The 19,651-nt window shown below is 36.7% G+C and overlaps 1 protein-coding gene across 1 annotated transcript in view; it reads right to left on the bottom strand.

The window, feature by feature from the left end:
• Positions 1-584: 584 nt before the first annotated feature.
• DMRTA1 (DMRT like family A1) overlaps positions 585-19,651 on the bottom strand; it is a gene marked incomplete at both ends in the record, with an annotated part of 105,493 nt that continues 86,426 nt past the window's right edge. Inside the window, 2 exons of the mRNA XM_080708957.1 lie at positions 585-1,429; positions 5,072-5,782. Coding sequence (XP_080565083.1) covers positions 585-1,429; positions 5,072-5,782 — 1,556 coding nt within the window. The remainder of the gene's footprint in view (positions 1,430-5,071; positions 5,783-19,651) is intronic.

A 19,651-nucleotide genomic window follows, 5' to 3' on the forward strand; every position in this document is an offset into this window, starting at 1 on the left:
TACACTATAAACATTTTTATTAATTTTGCTGATACTAGAGATTGAACCCAGAAGTGTTCTACCTCTGAGCTACACCCCCAGCCCTATTTTATTTCTTATGTTGAACAGAATCTTGCTAAGTTGCTGAAGGCCTATGTTGTTGAGGCTGACCTCGAACCTGCAATCTTCCTGTCTCAGTCTCATAGGTAATGAGATTACAGGCTTACGACAACATGCTTGGCAACTATAAAGTTTTTATAACTAAAATCCTACTTACCACTAAAAAAATGAATATAGTTCTAAAGTCAAGTTTTATTAATGATAATTTAGGGAGAAAATTCATTAGTTACAAGTAAAAATATTTGCTGAAATAGCTTTATTCAAGGCACATATAATGTTCAATATGTCTTTCACTAAAATGCTCAAGAAGAGTCTTCAAGCCTAAAGTCTACTGTATTAAAAGAAAAAATAAAATTTTAAGGCCTAGTAATGTACTCACCTACTTGTTTAATTACATTAGTAAATGCACGTGTGTGCTTATGTGTGTGTGTGTTTATATTGCATGATTCTAAAAATACTTCAGAAAGAGAGAATGAGCAGGTACATTACAGACTGTCCTGACTGGGTCGGAAATACAGTCTACCACCAGTTATTGAATTTTTACTGGGGAAGTAGGAAGAATCACGAATCACCCCTGAAAATGCATAATCCAAAGCTGGCTGGAAGGAAAACGCTGGAACCAGCCCAGGTGTCAGGTAGGGTGTTGTGAAACCAGACAGCCCTCTTCCTGGAGCAGAATATGCCAGCCGTAAGGGACTAAGAGCTAGTCTAGGACTTAAGCTGTAGAGACTTGAATCCCCTCTGTAAGAAGTAGATGTGGTTTGAAGAGGAGAGAATGCTGATTTACTACCCAGAGTTCCAAAACCAATTCCAGCTAGACTAAAATTTGAAGCTCTATGAACGGATGTGTTTTCCATTTCTCCTGAGTTTACTAGGTCCCTGGTGTCTGGCTTGTGTTCTTTCCTATTTAAGATCTGTTCGATGGCTTGGACCACATCTCCTTTGCAGAACTGCAGAATGCCTTCGAGTCGGCTACGCCGATAACTTGGAAAGATCTTGACAAGAATATCAAGAGGGTCCCTTTGTCGGGAGGACATCATGGGAAAGCTGGCTCTAGTCACAATGTAGTCCTTGGGCCACTCGCTCTCGTTTCCAGATTCCAGATCAGAGGATGATAAGGACCTGGGACTGTCTTCACCTTCGGATCGCTCCCCAGGGCAGGGAGACAGGATGCCACTGTACTTGTGTGTGTCTGAAACCGAGGACCTGGTGCTTTGCTTCCCTGTGACACCATTAGACTTAGGAGATACTCCCAGGGAAAGTGGATGGGATTCAGAGACTGCCTCTTCTGGTCCACTCTGGCACGAGTCACTTTTACTCTCTTTTTGTTCTGCCAAAAAGAAAATTCAAAAAAATCAAATATAGAGAAAATTTCCCAGAACCTAGTACTGACCATTCAAAAACAATGATGGATAAGATAATCCATTCACTCATAATACATTAGTAATAATTTATTTATTTATTTGTTTGTTTGTTTGTTTTGGTGGTACTGGGGTTCCTGGAAGCCCTTCTACCTCCGGGCCACACTCCCAGACCTATTTTCACTTTTTTTTTTTTTTTTTAATTTGGAAACAGGGTCTCCTAAGCCAGCACGCGCGGCTGGCTTCGAACCTGCGTGATCCTCTTGTCTGCCTCCCAAGTGCGGGGATTACAAGCGTGCGCCACCACGCCAGGCCATTAGTAACAATTTATTTACGCTAAATGTAATGATTAGCTCAAATTTAAAAGATCAGAATTTGCATAATAGTATTAGAATAGTGAGAAATACTACTTTCCATATCATTTCAGTATCATAAAGATAAATAATATGTAAATGTAATAATATTTAGGGCTCAACAAAGGAGAGTCTGTTGTTACCCAAAAGTATTAACATAATACCAGTATTTTACTGTCTGCCCCATCCTACTTGCTAGATATTTTCCTAAATGTGCCTAAATGTTACTTTTCTTTTTCTCTAAGTTTTATTTTTCACAATGACACGATGAAAAGAGCTAAGTAAGAATGATGCGGTTTAGATAAGAAACTTTTAAAATGTGATAATATTATTTTGATAATGAATATTCCATTTAATCACTAATGATAAATTTCAATAATTGGGTTTCTATCCTCACATTTCAGGTACCAAATAAGTCAGCTGAATTATGGGGAAAAATAACAAAATTGTTCATTTGATTTCAAATTCAAAACAATAACAACTCTGTCTCAATCTCAAGCCATACCAGACTTGCATAACTGATTTATGTGAAAGAAGTTACAGATGTGGTATACTTTGTAATCCATTGTGAAATATATTTTTTCATTTATAATTCCTAAGAAATATTTTAAAATAATTTAAAGCAATTTTTCTAAAAGAAAATCATAAAATTATCATTACTGCAATTCTTATTGATCCTCAAAGTGTCTTATAAAACAATATACTAGGCTTTTGCTTCAAATCACAATCAATCCCCCTTCAATAGTAAGAAAAATTCTCTAAAAATATTTTATACAAATTTTGAATTTGCCATAATAGTATGTCCAGCACATTAAAACATAATAATAATTCAAGCCAGGCGTGGTGGTGCACACTTGTAATCCCTGTACTTGGGAGGCGGAGACAGGAGGATCGCGCAGGTTCAAAGCCATCCTTGCTGGCTTAAGAGACCCTGTTTCCAAATAAAAATATAAAAATCAGGTGTCTGGGAGTGTAGCCCAAAGGTAGAAGGGTTTCCAGGAACCCCAGTACCACCAAAAATAAATAATAATAGTAATAATAATAATAATTCAATAAACCAGGGGAAAAAACAATATGTATGTTCACTAAATAACTTTTATTTTGCTTTACATTTTGTCTTACCTATAGGTATATTTTATTGCTGAAAGTATAAACTGTTAAGTGGGCTATCCAAAGCACTTCTGTCTAACTTTTTTTTCTTCAAAGCTAATGTCACAAAACAAATCCTAACATGGTGGTTTGTAACCACAGTTTACAACACTCTCATGTTTTGGCTAGTTTTCTTAGGGAGTCACACTAAATTATAAAGAAATGCCTGCAGATTATTTAAAAATAAATGTACATTTATACAATTTAGCACTTTGAGGGACAAAATGATCTTGCTATACTAACTATATGATGAAGTAAAGGATGCTACTGCTGAAAAACTAAAAGATTCTCTAGTATTTTCAACTTTAAATAATACGATAACTTTTCTAATGAATTCTGCCAAGTAGAAACAGATTGGCATTGACTATCCATTCCATTTTTCTTATAAACACAATTCACTAAGTATCTCCCCCTGAACATCCAAAGTATTAAAATTCTATTCTGCATTAATACATGCATAAAATGTTCTCTCATTATCCTACCATACTCATAGAACAGATACAGGTAAAGAAATACTGTTTACAAACTGAAGTATCTCTAAAGACTGTGTTATAACCCATTTACTTCATCTCCTTTATTCTCTAAACTTCTGCACTTGTTTTACTTCTCTTACATTTTATAATATGCCTTATATTGTTTTGGACACATAAAGTCTTCCTTCCTCTGACTATAAGGTTCCTTTGTGCAGCCAAATCTTATTCGCCTCTCCACCACAGACTTTGGCGAATGAATAAATTAAACAGAATATCTTACTACAATTCATGTATTTTGTATAAAAGGAGGCAATCTGCTTAGAAATCCATCAGAATAGCCTTTCAAAAATCGACTTGGCTTTTACATGGGGTCATCTGGGACAAAAATAAAATAAATTCATTAGCTTTACAAAACACTTAGGAACCAAAAAAAAAAAAAATCACATAAGTCAATGTCATCAGCCAATCTTACTAGTTCAGTTTAAGGAATTCTAACTCCTTCTTCTGCAGCAGTCTCACTTAGTAATTTTCCTCTTCAGCCTTCCTTGTTTCTCATTAGAAATGCTTAAAGTCTGTTTTGTCCTCTAAAATAAACTAGAATATGTACAAAATGTTGACTGACGTAAACAGAAAATGATGTCTGTCTCATGTCAATACAGACATCCTCTTTTTCAAAAGTCCATCCTATGATCTGGCAAGAGCTGCAATTTTTACAACTCAAGGAAAGTTTCTAACTAATAATTTGTTGTATCATTAAATAATTTTACATTGCAAACTGTTTTTTCACATTACAGGGGACTGTTGGAGAGTTTAAAAGGTGGGGGTTGACATTTTCACTGCTAGAAGACACTGTGGATAGCTATAAATTTCATGAAAATATACTGGACTGACATTATCAGGGAGGATTAATTTAGGACAGCATATATCTAATAAAAGAGGTACTGGCAACTAATGTGCAGTCAAATAAATAGCAGAAAACCATTTGAAACGTCTTTGTTTAAGAAATTTCCCGTATCAAATTTTGGGATTCTTGGTTTTACCAATGGTTTTAGAAATTTGGAGAAGTCTAAATTTAAGTAGATTTCCATCTCTTTTCCCACTCCTAGCTGGAGCCAGAGGTTTGTTCTAAAGGCGAAGAACTGCACCCCCATTCCTCAATGAATTTCCCACGCAGAATCAGAACACTCATTCTGGGGTCTTTTTTCTTTCTTTCTTTCTTTCTTTCTTTCTTTCTTTCTTTCTTTCTCTCTTTCTTTCTCTCTTTCTTTCTTTCTTTCTCTCTTTCTTTCTCTCTTTCTTTCTTTCTTTCTCTCTTTCTTTCTTTCCTTCTTTCTTTCTTTCTCTCTTTCTTTCTTTCTTTCTTTCTTTCTTTCTTTCTTTCTTTCTTTCTTTCTTTCTCTCTTTCTTTCTTTCTAATAACTGAGAAAAGTACAAAGCAAGCTCAAAACACAGCGCCCCTCGCTCAGCTTTTCGCCAAGAGCCGGCTAGACATTCTGCCTGCTGGATCCCTGGGGCTGGTGGCTCACCTGTGATCACCCACGCCTCACTTCTAGGTTTCCTTTCTTAGCACCTAAGGGAACAAGCCCAAAGCCCTTCTAGAGGGACGATACTGGGTCTAAATCACTCTGCTCCTCACCTGGTTTTCCCTCCGCATAATCCTGCTGGAAAACCTCTTCGAAGGCGGGGGTCTCCAGCCTGGACCGGCTGAGGACTCTGGGTGCCAGTGCAGGGCTGCCCGCGGCCCGGGCGTCCTGGGTGCCGGGGCCGAGGGCTGCAGGGTACAGGAGCCGGTGCAGCTCGCTCTCCTCCTGCGCCTGCTGCCTGCGCAGCGCCACCTGCGCGGCCATGACGCGCTGGCGCTCGGCGATCAGGGTGCACTTGGCACAGCTGCAGTCCCGCCAGCGGCAGAAGCGCTTGTGGCCCTTGAGCGCAGACACCACGCCGTGGTTACGGCAGCGGGCGCACTTGGGGGTCCTTGGGTAGCCGCAGCCCACCGCCCTGTCCAGCCCGGGAGCCGGCGGGCAGCCCTCATTTCCTGCGGTGGCGGCGGCCCTGGCGACCGCAGCAGCTCTCAGGAAGAGGCTGGGCGGCTGCAGGAAAGCTGGAGCCACCACCGGCATCCCCGAGGGCCCCAGCCCCGGGGCCGCAGGGTGGGGTCGGCCGCCCTGCTCTCTAATAACACTCTGGGACTGCTCCATTTCTGAGAAGTTTCTGGCTAGCGAGGAGTAGGAGCCAGTAGGGATGCGCTGGCCACCAATGACCCTGCCGGGATGCTGCGGGAGGGAGGACCAGACGGGTAGCCAGCCCAAGAGCAGCGTGAATAAGTTTCTACTCCTCTGGTCCGGAGCTGGAAATGACCGGATCCAGAAACTCCAAGAGGGTAACAGACGCGGCTGCCCCCCAGCCTCTGAGAGCCCAGGCCGCTAAACTAGTGCCAGGTTCTCTGAGCCTCTTCTGAGCAAGATGAGAGGGCTTGGCTGGAGGAGTTTCCCCGCCCACCTGGTCTACCGACCAAGCTTGGAATCCGTAGGAGGGCCAGGGGCGGAGACAGGACCTGCTTGGAGGCGCCGGCAGGGCGACGGAGACGCTAGAAACTGACCCTACAGTCTGCAGGTGCCTGCTGCCCCCAAAGAAAATGGTTTCTTCCACTGGCTTCCCCGTACGTTAGTTCCTCAAGGTCTAGTTTTATAAAGTAGTCTTTGCACCTGCTTCCTCTTATTGCCCGCCTAAATCAAACACGATCTGTAGTACTCCCTTCTCTATTTCCATGTCTCTCCTAAGCAAGTTTGAACATCTGGAGTCCAAGTTCTCCTTTCCTTTTCGTTCTCTAGGTGAAGTCTTGGTGACCAGTTTTAACAGGATCAAAGTTAGAGCAGGCTGCGCAGCCTTTTTTCATTGACAAGGTGTAGTATTTTAAGTGGATCTGAGAGCAGAGTCAGTAAGTAGGTAAATAGTCACAAGAATCGATTCATATGCAATTCTACTTATTCACACATGCAAGTTTCAATTGTGTGTAGTATTGTATTTTGAAATGTTACTGCATAAAGAAGCTATGCATCTCTTCTCTGGAACTATTTTTCTGCAGCAATTGTTAAAGCTGTTTCAAAAACATTCAAGTTTCTCCTGTAAAGTATCAGGGAAGGTCATTTAGATCATTCTTTAAGCATGCTGTCATAAAATGCATTCTTGAAATGCATACTTAATGTCTTTCATTATAGGAAAACGTCATATTTCTTTTAAACCAAAAGTGTATTTGAGGCAGAAAATCCCTGGTGTCTGTTCTTAATGAAAGGGAAAGTCAGCACTCTGTCAGCTCTTCAAGATAATATTCAACTGCCTTGACAGGCAATTCATATTCCAGCCCTAAAATGGCAAGTAAACATGAGTTTTTTACCATTCCATGCTACTTATATCCAGTGCATTGCTAATCAATCTGAGACTTTCCCTTCCTGCTCACTCCAACCATCACCACCTCCATCATCCCTCCACAGGACATCCTATTATGGAGATTTACCATCTTTCCTATGCATTGAACCACCTAGGGGACAGAGGTAGAACGCCCCTGGGTTCCATCCCCAGGAAAAGAAAGAAAGAAAGAAAGAAAGAAAGAAAGAAAGAAAGAAAGAAAGAAAGAAAGAAAGAAAGAAAGAAAGAAAGAAAGAAAGAGAGGTATCCTAATTCCTTCGGTGTAAGTCTTAAACTCTCAAAGTGGTAGTTAGGTACAAGCAAGGTTTAGAGCTACCAATCTAGACATTCCTAACCTCCAGACTCTCTAATACTGAAAATTTTCAAACCTTAAAATTTTTCTATAATTAGGGAATTCACATCTAACTTATGAGAGAGGGATTTTTAATGCTACATGTAACATTTAAGTAAAATAAATTACCTAGTGGAAAAAAATAATTCCCCTTTCTATTCTTTCTGTTCTTTTTAAGACCTTCTGGTTACATACAGGAAAATAATCAGCTTGGTAAAAGTATGTCTTTAAGTTTTTCTGACTTATTATGCTTCTTAACACACAGAAAGAAAGAAAGAAAGAAAGAAAGAAAGAAAGAAAGAAAGAAAGAAAGAAAGAAGGAAAGAAAGAAAGAAAGGGACTCCAGATTATGAAGAGAAACCTTAGGAGGCTCAGGGAGGAGATGTAAGGGTAGGGGTAGAGGAAGACTTAGTTTCATTAATAGAAATACCACAGACTACGTGAATATATACCAAGGTAAATCTGGGTACTCTATACTGGGAGGGAGGGAAATGAGGATGGGAAGACCAAGAGTAAGTGCATGTATGTCATTGTCAACTTGATTTACAATATGATGTGAGACTATAATGCATCAGTAAAAGCACAAAAATGTATAAAGGCAGACTCCATAAGTAAAGTGTTTACAGGAGCTTAACAGTAGTTTTCTGTTTTTTTTTTTTTTTTTAATTACCTTGCAATTATAGCAAGTGATACTGGCTTCCATCCAACAAAGTCAAAATAAATAAATGTACTTAAACAAAATGTGTGCAATATAAATGAAAAAATAAATGGCAAAAGAGATTTGAATGTATACACACATCTATTTCTGACTTAAAACTCTCAGCAAACTAATAAGAGAAAAAACTTCCTCAAACCATAGCAAAACTGCATGAATTTATTATGAGTAAATAACAGCAGTCTCCAAAAGATCAGAAACAGTTCATTCTCTCTACTTCATGTCAACATTGGACTGGAAACACTGGCCAATGCAAGAAAAACAGGTTAAAGACAGATTAGAAAAGGTGATGTAAAACTCCTTTTTTAAGTGATATGATCATCTATGTGTAAAATATGATTATTAAGTTTGCAAACAACCTACTAAAACTAAAGTGATTTTGTACATTTACAAGCTATAAGGTATGTATTCAAAAGAACTATTTTTATAATTTGAAATAAGTCAAATGTTCAGAAATTGAATTTAGGAAACACAGTAACTTTAACAAATAAAAGTATTTAGGGCTATATTTAATAAAATATGTAGAAAAACTGAAAACTAAAAAACAGGAACTTTGCTGAGAGAAGTTAATCTCATAAATAAGTGAAAAAATATGTCGTATTCATTGACCAAAGGACTCAGCATTATTTTGTGTTGTTTTGGTTTTTTGGTATTGGGGATTGAACACAAGGGCATTCTGTCTCTGAGCTACATCCCTAGCCCTGATGTTGTTGTTGTTGTTGTTTGTTGTTGTTGTTGTTGTTGTTGTTTCAAAAGAAGGTCTCTCTAGGTTACAGAGAGTCTAAGTTGCTAGCCTTGTCTTGAACCCATGATCCTTCTATCTTAGACTCCCAAGTACTAGGATTACAGGCATGCATCACCATGCCTGGTTCACTATTATTAAGATGGCAAGTCTACCTAAATGGATCTATAGATTAATGTAATACCTATAATCAATATTATAACAGACTTTTTTGTAGAAATTGTCAAATTATTCTAAAATTTATATAGAAATTCAAAGAAAAAAATCTCAGAAAAGTAAAATACATCTTCCAAAAGAGTTAAAAGGTTAACATTACCTTAGTTCAAGGATTACAAAGTTACAATAATCAAAATAAGTTAATACTGCTGTAAAGACAGAAAAATCAACAATGTGACAGAAGAAAAAGTTTAGAAGTAAACATAAATACACAACTAATTTTAGGCAGGTTCAAAGATATTTCAGGTTTTGGTTTGTTTCTTTGTTAAAGGATAGTTTAGCTGAGCATGATGCCATATACCTGTAATACCAACAATGCTTGGGAGGCTGAAACAAGAAAATCAGAGGTTCAAGACCAGTCTCAGAAACTCAGTGAGAGTCTCAGAAACATAGTGAGATCCTGCCTTAAAACAAACAAACAAAAAAGAACAACAACAGTTAGGTTGCCTTGTTTGCTCCTCTATAGGATCTCCTTTTTCACCTGGAGTTCCTCCTATGCCCCATTTCACCTTAGTTTAACTGAAGGGATGGAAGGGAAGAAGAAGGAAACTCTCTAAACCACATAATGTACATTAAAAAAAATATATCGATGTCAATCACTAAGTCAAGCATGGAGGGAGGGAAGGGGAGAGAATAGGATGGGGAGGGGGTACGATTTAACAGGGTGATGAGTGCATGTATCTACACAAGTTTTTTTTTTTTAATCCCATTAAGATGTATGAATTCAATGCACCAATAAAAAATAAAAAAGATAAAAAAGAACAACAACAACAAAAAGAAAGGCAAAAGGAAGAGGGGAGCTGTAGGCATAGCTCAAAGGTAGAATGCCTCTGAGTTCAGTCCCCTGATACACACACACACACACACACACACACACACACACACACGATAGTTTTTCCAAAAAATTGATAGAACAACTGAACATTTATATGTGAAAAAATTAACTTTAATTCATACATCACATCAGAAAAATTGGTTCAAAATTAGATCATAGATTGAGATGTAATTCATAAAACAAAATATAAGACATTTATGAGCTTGGCTTATGTAAAATTTTTTAGACACAACACCAAAAACTGACCTATAAAATGAACAAACTGATGAATTGTACTTCATCAAAATTAAATACTACTCTTCTTCAAAAAACACTCTCAAGAAACTTAATCTCCTTTTTTTTAATGATATCAGAGATTGAACCCAAGCACATCCTACCTCTAAGCTACATCCTCAGCCCTATTTTTTACTCTTTATTTTGAAACATCTCACTAAGTCGCAGAGGGCCTCACTAAGTAGCTGATCCTGGCTCAGAACCTGCGATCCTCCTGTCTCAGCCTCCCAAGTACTGAGATTACAAGTATGTACCACCATGCCCAGCTAAAATAAAACTCTTATGAAAATAAAAAGTCACTTTTCAGAATATAAAAGCACTCCTAAAATAATAAAAGTCAAACTGGGAGAAGATAGTCATAATACACATACCTGATTAATAAAACCTATTTATAGAATCCATAAAGAATTCTCAAAACTCAATAAAAAAAATCTGAATTTTTAAGACAGTAAAATATTTCTATAAAAATGTAACCAGGGATGACATATGGACTGAAAATAAGGAAAACAAAAGTTGTTGTATACTATTAGTCACTAGGGAAATACAAATAAAACCCATCATGATATATCACCTCTATACCTATTACATTGGCTAAAATTAAAAAGACTGACTACACCAAATACTGCTAAGCATGTAGAACAGCTGGTATCCCATATAATACTGTCGAAATGTAAGCCAGTACAACCTCTTAGATAACAGCTTGATAGTGTCTATAAAAGTCACTACCATATGATCCAACCATTCCATTTCTAGGTATTTCCCTGAAAGAAATGAAGCAAGTACCAACAAAGATACAGAATTTCTTAGCATCTTTATTTGTATAGCTATAAACTAAAAATTCAAAATGTCTATTGACTGGTTAATGAAAAAACAATTGTGCTGTATCCACATGATAGAGTAATACTTAGCAATAAAAAGTACTACTGGTACATGCTTCAACATGAAGAAGCCTAAAAATAATTATTCTGAGAGAAAGAAGGCAAAAAATTTACACTAAACAATTTAATTTCTACCAAGTCCTGGAAATTGATAGTAATAGAAAGCCCACAATCAGCTGTTCCATAGAATAAGTTAATAGAAAAGCAGGAAAAGATGGGGAAAGGAATTATAGAAGATCAGAAGAAAATGTTTGAGGAGGGTGCCCATGTCAATTATTGTAATTGTGGTAATTGTTTTACTTGTATATCCATATGCCAAAACTTACCTAAGTATGTAAGTGAAGTTTATTGTATTACAATCATCCTTTTGACAAAGCGACTGTAAAAAATAAGATCAATCCAACTAATTTATACATGAAGTTATTTATATCAATATAAATATTATCTATGGGAAGGAGAAGGGAGCTGGGAAGGACCTGGAAGGGAACACACGGCGAATGCCATGCGCAAGTCTGTTTCTATCACTCTGAGCCTCAGGATAATGTCTACTACCATGTGCCAATAAAAAAGTAAGTAAATGAGTGCATATGCCAAAGCATGCGAGGTGTAAAAAAGAAAATACAACCTGTTGCCTCTGGAAGAAGAAAGACAGGGTATAACATAAAGGCAAATTGAGCAAAAATAATCTTAACCTCAACACCCAACACCGGAACACCACTTTTCAACACATTTATTTCTTCTCAAATATACTGGAAAGTCTGATCGTCCTTCCTTTTCCTTTCTTTTCCCTTCTTCTCTTCTCCTTCCTCTTGTCTCTTTTCTCTTATCCCCTTTTTCCCTTGTTTCCTTATGATAATACTATCTATTCCTCGAATTAGGTACATTTTTTCTCTTTTTACCCCCACCTTACAGCAATTCATTAATACTACCTTTCTCATACGTCACACTGAGGTGAGTCAACAGCTGCAATTTAGTAGTGATAACAGTTCATCAAATGAAAAGGCAATGTTTTAAATTATACTGTGCACAAGTTTTGCAAATATATCATTTCCAAATTTGTTCAAAGTAAAATAAGTAAAAGAGAATCATTTAATTAATAGAAAATGTTGATGTGTATTAGAAGAAAAGGAAGTTAAAATATATGATTCTTCCCAACACAAAAGTATTTGTATATGTATATATGTATATATGTATATATATAAAACGTGTGCATGCATGCATGTGTGTGTATGTGTGAGTGTGAGTGTGTGTGTGTGTGTGTGTGTGTGTGTGTGTGTGTGTGTGTTTTACTGGGGGTTGAACCCAGGGAATTCTTCCCCTAAATTACACCCTGACCCTTTTGAATTTTTTATTTTGAAACAAGATCTCACTAGGTTGCTGAGAGCCTTGCTAAATTGCTAAGGTCAGCTTTGAACCTGCATTCTGCCTGTCTTGGCCTCCAAAGTACTAGTGGGATTATAGCGTGCATCATTACATATATTTTTAATTTTTGGGGGGTGGTACTGGGGTTCCTGGAAGTCCTTCTACCTCCGGGCTACACTCCCAGACCTATTTTATACTTTTTAATATTTGGAACAGGGTCTCTTAAGCCAGCACGGCTGGCTTTGAATCTGCACGATCCTCCTGTTTCCACCTCCCAAGGGCAGGGATTACAAGCATATGCCACCACGCCCGTCTTTTTTTTTTTTAATTCATTTTTACTCTAATTCCTAATCCATTTTTATCCTTGTAATGAACTAAGAATTTTTCTGGAGGGGGCAGGAGTTGGTCCACCATACCAACCATTCCACGTGGAGAAGTGAATCTGCCATTCTAAGTATGAGCCTGTCTCTGATGCTAACTAGTTATAAAACAGTGGGCAAGCCGGGCGTGGTGGTGCACACTTGTAATCCCTGAGTTTGGGAGGCTGAGACAGGAGGATAGCGCAGGTTCGAAGCCAGCCTCAGCTACTGAGTGAGGCTCTCAGCAACTTAGTGAGACCCTGTTTTCAAATAAAATATAAAATAGGGTGAGAGTATAGCCCGGAGGTAGAAAATCCCTGGGTTCCACCTCCAGTACCACAAAAAAAATAAATAAATAAATCAGAGGGCAAGTTATTTATGCTCTCAGCTTCACTTTCCCCACTGGCAAATGAACACATTCACTCATCTTTAAGGATGCTTTCGAGTCTGTAGTTCATTTCACCAAGTCTAGTCTAAAGTTACTTTCCAAGGAAGCCATGTTTCTTGATCTCTGAAAAATCTTATTATGAGCTCCCCAAGGCCTCAGTCAAACCATCTCTCATTGCAGATATCTAAACTTCAAGTTTATCTATCAGGACCATGGGAGAAACTGTCTCCATGATATTTCCCCTTGTCAATGGTCCACTCTTCCTCAGAAAAGTTTCTCAGAAAGGCCTATTGAAGACAAAACAACTTGTCTCCTCTTTCCTATCTGTACTTGTAATTATTCTATAAAGCTTATATGCTAGTTTTCCAGGACTTTAAAGAAGAGTTCTATTCCTACAACCTATAATGGAATGGTAAATAAGCAAACTTCTGATATTTATTTGCCTGATTATTGACTTACTTCCAGATCACTTGCTAACTACTACTTCCATTTAGGGAGAAATTTAAGGCAAGGTTTAGACATTCTTGGGAGGATGGGCCTAGACAGAAAGACAGTCTACCAGTCTACATAAAGCAGAATCCCATAGAAAATGAGCTTAGAATGCAATTGACAGAAGCCTGGAAGGGAAGAATGATGGTAGAAGAACCTCAGTTTACCTGCTGATAAGGGTATAGGGTATGGGCTTAGTTTGGTTTGATAGAAAGATTTGAAAGAGGACTGGGGATTTGGAAGGGAAGGCTTTATATTGTCAATTTTTTCAATCATTCTATGATTCAGAATATATGGACACACCTATATAAAGACAATTTAGTTCAAGTTCCTCCAAGGCTATATTCTGTAACTAATGTCACAGTTTGTTAGTGGAAGGGGTGGAGGTTGAACCACACATCCTTTTTCCTGGGTTTCTTTGGGATACAATTGAGCATTACCATGATCGAAAGGATACACTTTACCAAATGATATAATTTCAACCCTTGCACTAGAGGTTATCGATTTTCTGGGAATTCCAGGTATTGGAGAAAAAAATAAGCTTCTTCTAATGTCTAGACTTTCCTGGAATCTTGCTAGAGAAAAGAAAGGCATCTTTGGCCAAATATATAATTGGCCAAAAAAATGTCAGTTCCCAAGAACCAATTTTGACAGATACATTCCCCTGGTGATACCAGGCTGTAGGAGATCATTCTTTATACAAGGCTGCAACTAACCACAGCACTGTCCATCTTAGGATAGGACTTCCTTTAAAGACAGCCCCTCTGGTACCTTGTTCTGGGACGGCTAGAAGCCCACTGGGGAATATAGATATTAATTCTCCCATTGAGGAACACAAATTGTAAAACAGAATAGAATGTGTCTTATTTTGTGCATTATGAAATCTTTTTTAACAAATTGAAGATCTTAACTGGAATCATAAGAAACTAACAAAGATAGGAAATATAGACATACTATTAATAATTCATGTGAATATCCATTTCTAAATGCCCAATACTTAGTAGGTATTCAATATATCTTTAAGAATCAAGAATGGATGCTATGAGACTTATAACTTGAATTATTAGACACTAATATAATTTTCCAACACACTAATAATTAATCTTTTTTTTTTTTGGTAGTACTGGGATAGAACCCTTCTACCTCCAGGCTACACTCCCAAACCTATTTTTATATTTTTTATTTGGAAACAGGGTTTCTTAAACCAGCCAGGCTGGCTTCGAACCTGTGCAATCCTCCTGTTTCTGACTCCTAAGCGCGGGGATTACAAGCGTGCGCCACCACGCCCGGCCTCACAATTGTTTTTTAAAGAAAAAATTCTATGAAACTATGCACTTACACTTTTCATCTCACTGCAGTTAAGTATTTAAAAATATTTAGATCTAGAAACATATAAATACTTACAAATGTGATGGATTAATGTGTTAGCACATTTGCCTTCATGTTTTTCTGCATGTAAAAGGTCAAATTAACATTATGATATAAATATTTCCCTATTTTAAATAGTGTTTTGCAAATCTTTGCCCTAATAGCTATCACATTTTCCATTATTTAATAATAATACTATATTTACCTAATTCTTCTACTCTGGGACATTTATATTGTTTTATTTTCTCTCTGTTTTAAATAAAATGGGAATTCATATGTGAGCATAAAACACTTTCTAGAGTTCAAATTATCCTTTAGAATAAATCTTTATAAATACAAGTACTGAGCCAGGCATGGTGGCACACTTATATTCCAAGCATTCAGGAGGTGGAGATCTGAGGATCGTGGTTTGCAGACAGCCTCAGCTACTTAGTGAGGCCCTTCACAACTCGGTGAGATCCTGTTTCAAAAAATAAAAAGATTAAAAAATAGAACTGGAGTTGTAACTCGAAGGTAGATGCTCCTGGGTTCCATCCCCAATACCAGCAAAAGAAAGAGAAAGGGAGAGAGAGGGAGGAAAGGAAGGAAGGAAGGGAGGGAGGGAGGGGAAAAAAAGAAAGAGTGAGTGCTGGGGTATTACTTGGAGGTAGAATGGCCCTGGGTTTAATCCCTAGTCCAGTACCACAAAAAAATAAATAATAAATATATTAATAAGTGAATAAATAAATATAGGTACTGAATTAAAGTTTGAAAATGTTTAGAAAGCTTGTGGTTTATTTTACCAACTTGTTTTCTAAAAGGTTTGTATGAATCTTAATTCTAATATGTAGACTATTTCATTATCAACCCATGCATTCTTTTCATTTCTTTTTCTTAAATGGTAGTGGTTTTCATACTAGGCAATTGATGCTATATTATCCTGAAATCACAATGGTAACTCAAAATTCTTTTAGAAAAATAATTCCATAAGGTTTTAATTCATTGAAAGATAATCACTATTTTGCAAATCCCTGGTTGAGTATGAGTGGAGGATGTTGAAGCAAAGGCTAGTAAATTTTCAGTCATTTTAGCATACCCCGATGGTCCTTTGAGGAAATTAAACAGTCACCTGTGAACTTCTGACTGGAACAATTCCTTATGAAGGAGTGTTCTAGGGTTTTTTGTTGTTGTTGTTTTGTTTTGTTTGGGTGGTACTGGGGTTTCTGGAAGCCCTTCTACCTCTGGGCTACACTCTCAGACCTATTTTTTTATATTTTTATTTGGAAACAGGGTCTCTTAAGCCAGTGCGGCTGGCTTCAAACCTGCACGATCCTCCTGTCTCTGCCTCCCAAGTGTAGGAATTACAAGCGTGCACCTCCACGCCCGACTGAAGGAGTGTTTTAGATTTACAGACTATCACAAAACAGTTCACACCATAGTGGCTAACTGCGCGTACATAATTTCAAAAGCGGTACTCTTCACTTAGCATATGCAAATGCATCTAAGTCTTCTGTGCAAACAGGGTTAAGAATTTATGAAACTTTTTTAACTCATAAGATATTTAAAGTAAATTCATACCTAGGAAGCAAACTAAGCCTTGTGGTTTGTGTTATACTGAATACCCACGTTCATAAGTCAGTGTATGTGAAAACATTTCCTTAGAATTCAGTCCATAAACACAGCAACAGAGTTTCATTCCAGAAGTATATAAAAGGCCTTCATTTGGCCATTAAATGTTATAGTAGAATGAAAAGCATAAAATGTCATGGTAGATAAAATAGTTAAAAGGAAAAAAGCAGTAAACATTAATCATAAGTTTCTCTCAAGAAATATTACCATCAAAATATGGTTTTGCTGTGTTGCCTATGCTGGCAGCACTGAACGCCTGGGCTCAAGCCAGCCTCCTGCCTCAGCCTCCTGCCTCAGCCTCCTGAGTAGCTGGAACCACAGGCTTGCACCACCATTCTCAGCTCTGCCATCTTGTCAGATACCTTTTTATCACAAACTGTGCTCGGGGATTTAATTCTGGCAATAATTTATCTTAAATGGTAGTGGTTTTCTTACTAGGCAATTGATGCTATATTCTCCTGATATCACAATGATAATCCAAAGTTCTATTAGGAAAATAATTCTATAAGGTTTTGATTCACTGAAAGATAATCACTATTCTCACTTATTCTCACTATTCTTTCTCGTCTATTCTCATTTGCCATTTAATTCTCACAATCACTTTATTGGGGCTAATTATGTTATCCTCATTTACACATGATAAACGATATTTCCAAAGAGAATTAGTCCCTAAAGTAATATAATACTCAGACTGTTTTTTACCAAATTCATATTTCTCCCCAGAAATCAGGTGATTGCCCATCATGATACAAATTCACATAATCACCTGTTAGGTAGACTTGATCATAATATAGTTACACAGAAAAAGCACTTAACGGATTTCTCACTGGTAACCTTGAGAGTAGATTTATTCTTTCAGATAGCAACAATACCACTTAAAAATGAAAGTGTGAAGTTTAAAAAATAAAGCTAGAGAGAAATTCAAAAGTCTGTATTTTGCCTGTCTTTTCTCGGTGAATTTTATTGGTAAGAGTTGTATTTTTTTCTTTCTTTACCCCGATTGACCACATACAATAGTAAGACACAAACCAAAGCAAAACTTCTTGTTGGTGTTCATACCACTAAAAATCTAAATCATATGTTTTAAATTTCTAACCTCAAAAATAAGCAAAGCCAGATTAGATAGATTTTAGTCCTTGGGAACCTTGATATTCAATTTAAAGGTATTTTTTTTCTCAAAATAACTTGTGAGATCCCAGTATTTGATATTAGAGAAAGAGTTTAAAGGCTTTTGTAAAATATAAATTTGCAAAAGATAAGTTGGTATTTACCCATTTGAGATCCAAAATATTTAACTTTTAAAAAAAAGTTTATCACCACTGCATTCTGATTGAACACAAAGAAGTTATTTACATCAACTCCTCAAATATACTCAAATAGGAACTTGCTATAAGAAGCGCAAAATCCTTTTTTATCTTTGTTATAAAGTATGGTGAAACTGACTTTGAAAAATGTTACACATTTTTACTTTCTTGTTTTCTATTTTTTTCTGCCAAATCCATCTTCTGGAGATTTTTTATTAGAAGAATCCCAATTAAAAAGCTGTATGAGGTTTTAAGAAAAGTGGCTTCTATTCACAAGGATTCCAAACAAGAGGTAAATTTGCTAAATCAGCTCCTCCCTGGCTCCTGGCCATGCACATCTTTTGGTTTGGAGATCATTTCTTTGTCGGCATAAGGTGGTTGTTAGGAGGTGTTGTCAGGCCTCTGACAGGGTTATTGTGCTGGGTAGAAGGTGGCAATTTTGATCAATGTCTTCAAAGTCAAGGCTTGGAAAATAATAGCTGCACATCAAAACTCTGTGCCATAATGCAGTTAACACTGGACTCTTTCAGGTGCCCCAGGGAATGACTTAATTCTCCTGTCACACTTCACTATAATTAGTCATTTATAATGGTGAAGTAAGATGGCTGTGAAGACATATAGCTTGAGATTTGTTATCCAATGAGGCTCAGAAAAATCTCCGGAGGAAAAAGTAAGAAAACCTTTCTACTTTAAGATGTTTTTCTTTTTTTATTTTCTAGTTGGTTAGATTTCTGCCTTTAAGATATCTCATCAGCTCAGTATCTTTAAAAGAATGTTTATGGTTTCATGCCTCTTACGTAATTATTTTGTGATATCCTGCCTAGTTGATATACTATTCTTGTCTTTTTTTCCTATATTCTTACCACTTTCCCAAAACGTCTTAAACATTAAAAATTGATTTAAAATTAGAATGTTTAGTGTTGTTTTTAATTTTTTTATAAATGTTATCGACAGCATCTAAGAAGATAGAGGCATCATATATATGTAAATATATGTGTATTTATATATATATATACATATATATGCCCATGCAAATGGCACAATTGGCATACATATGGCATGCATATACATATGTACGTGTATATGTACAAATATATGATTCCCTAAAGTCAATATAAAATCACAGGTAGAAAATAAACAATAAAAAATCAAATAAATCCATCTTTAAAGCTGAATGTGCCATATGTTTCCCTAATATTGAGGCACAACAGACTGTATTGAGAAACTCATTAAGTTAGTGGGAATGGCAACTAAGCTCCATAGAGATGTCCCTTCAATTCACTTCCAAAATAGGAAAACAGAAAAGTAGTGGACACATTCCAATTTTTTTCAAGTTTGAACTGATTATGATAAGATGGCGTCCGTGCAATGTAAAATATAACTGCATCTCCTCCAAGCACCCAATTTGATAAATTACATTTTAATACTCTATATTTTTCCTAGTAAAAACAAAGATGTATATCTCCTTTCACTTCTTTGAATTTTTCTCATAAAAATGTAAAACTTTTCCAAAGTATTTATATAATTCAATTGAGCCATGCAGCAAAAAAAAAAAAACAGCCTGATAAATTTATTGAACATTAAAGAAAGCATTACTATGTCTGTTTGACTTTATGGACTTTAGAGTAAAATGAATTTCATAATGATAAAAATCACGCTTACTACAGTTATGTGTGATTTGAGGAAATATCTTAGTTCGCAAGGCATTGGTTTTCTCTTCTTTAAAGTATAATTATAGATACTCTTATTTACATCAGTCATTTTATGAATCTCAGCTGGGCATGGTGGCACATGTCTATAATTCCAGTATCTAGGAGGCTACGACGGGAACATCACAGGTTTGAGAACAGTCTTGGCTATATAACAAGACTCCCAGCAACCCAGAGAGTGTTTTTAAATAAATAAATAAATAAATAAATAAA

The sequence above is a fragment of the Muscardinus avellanarius genome (assembly GCF_963383645.1).
Source record: "Muscardinus avellanarius genome assembly, chromosome: 13".
In the NCBI taxonomy this organism is placed as follows: Eukaryota; Metazoa; Chordata; class Mammalia; order Rodentia; family Gliridae; genus Muscardinus; species Muscardinus avellanarius.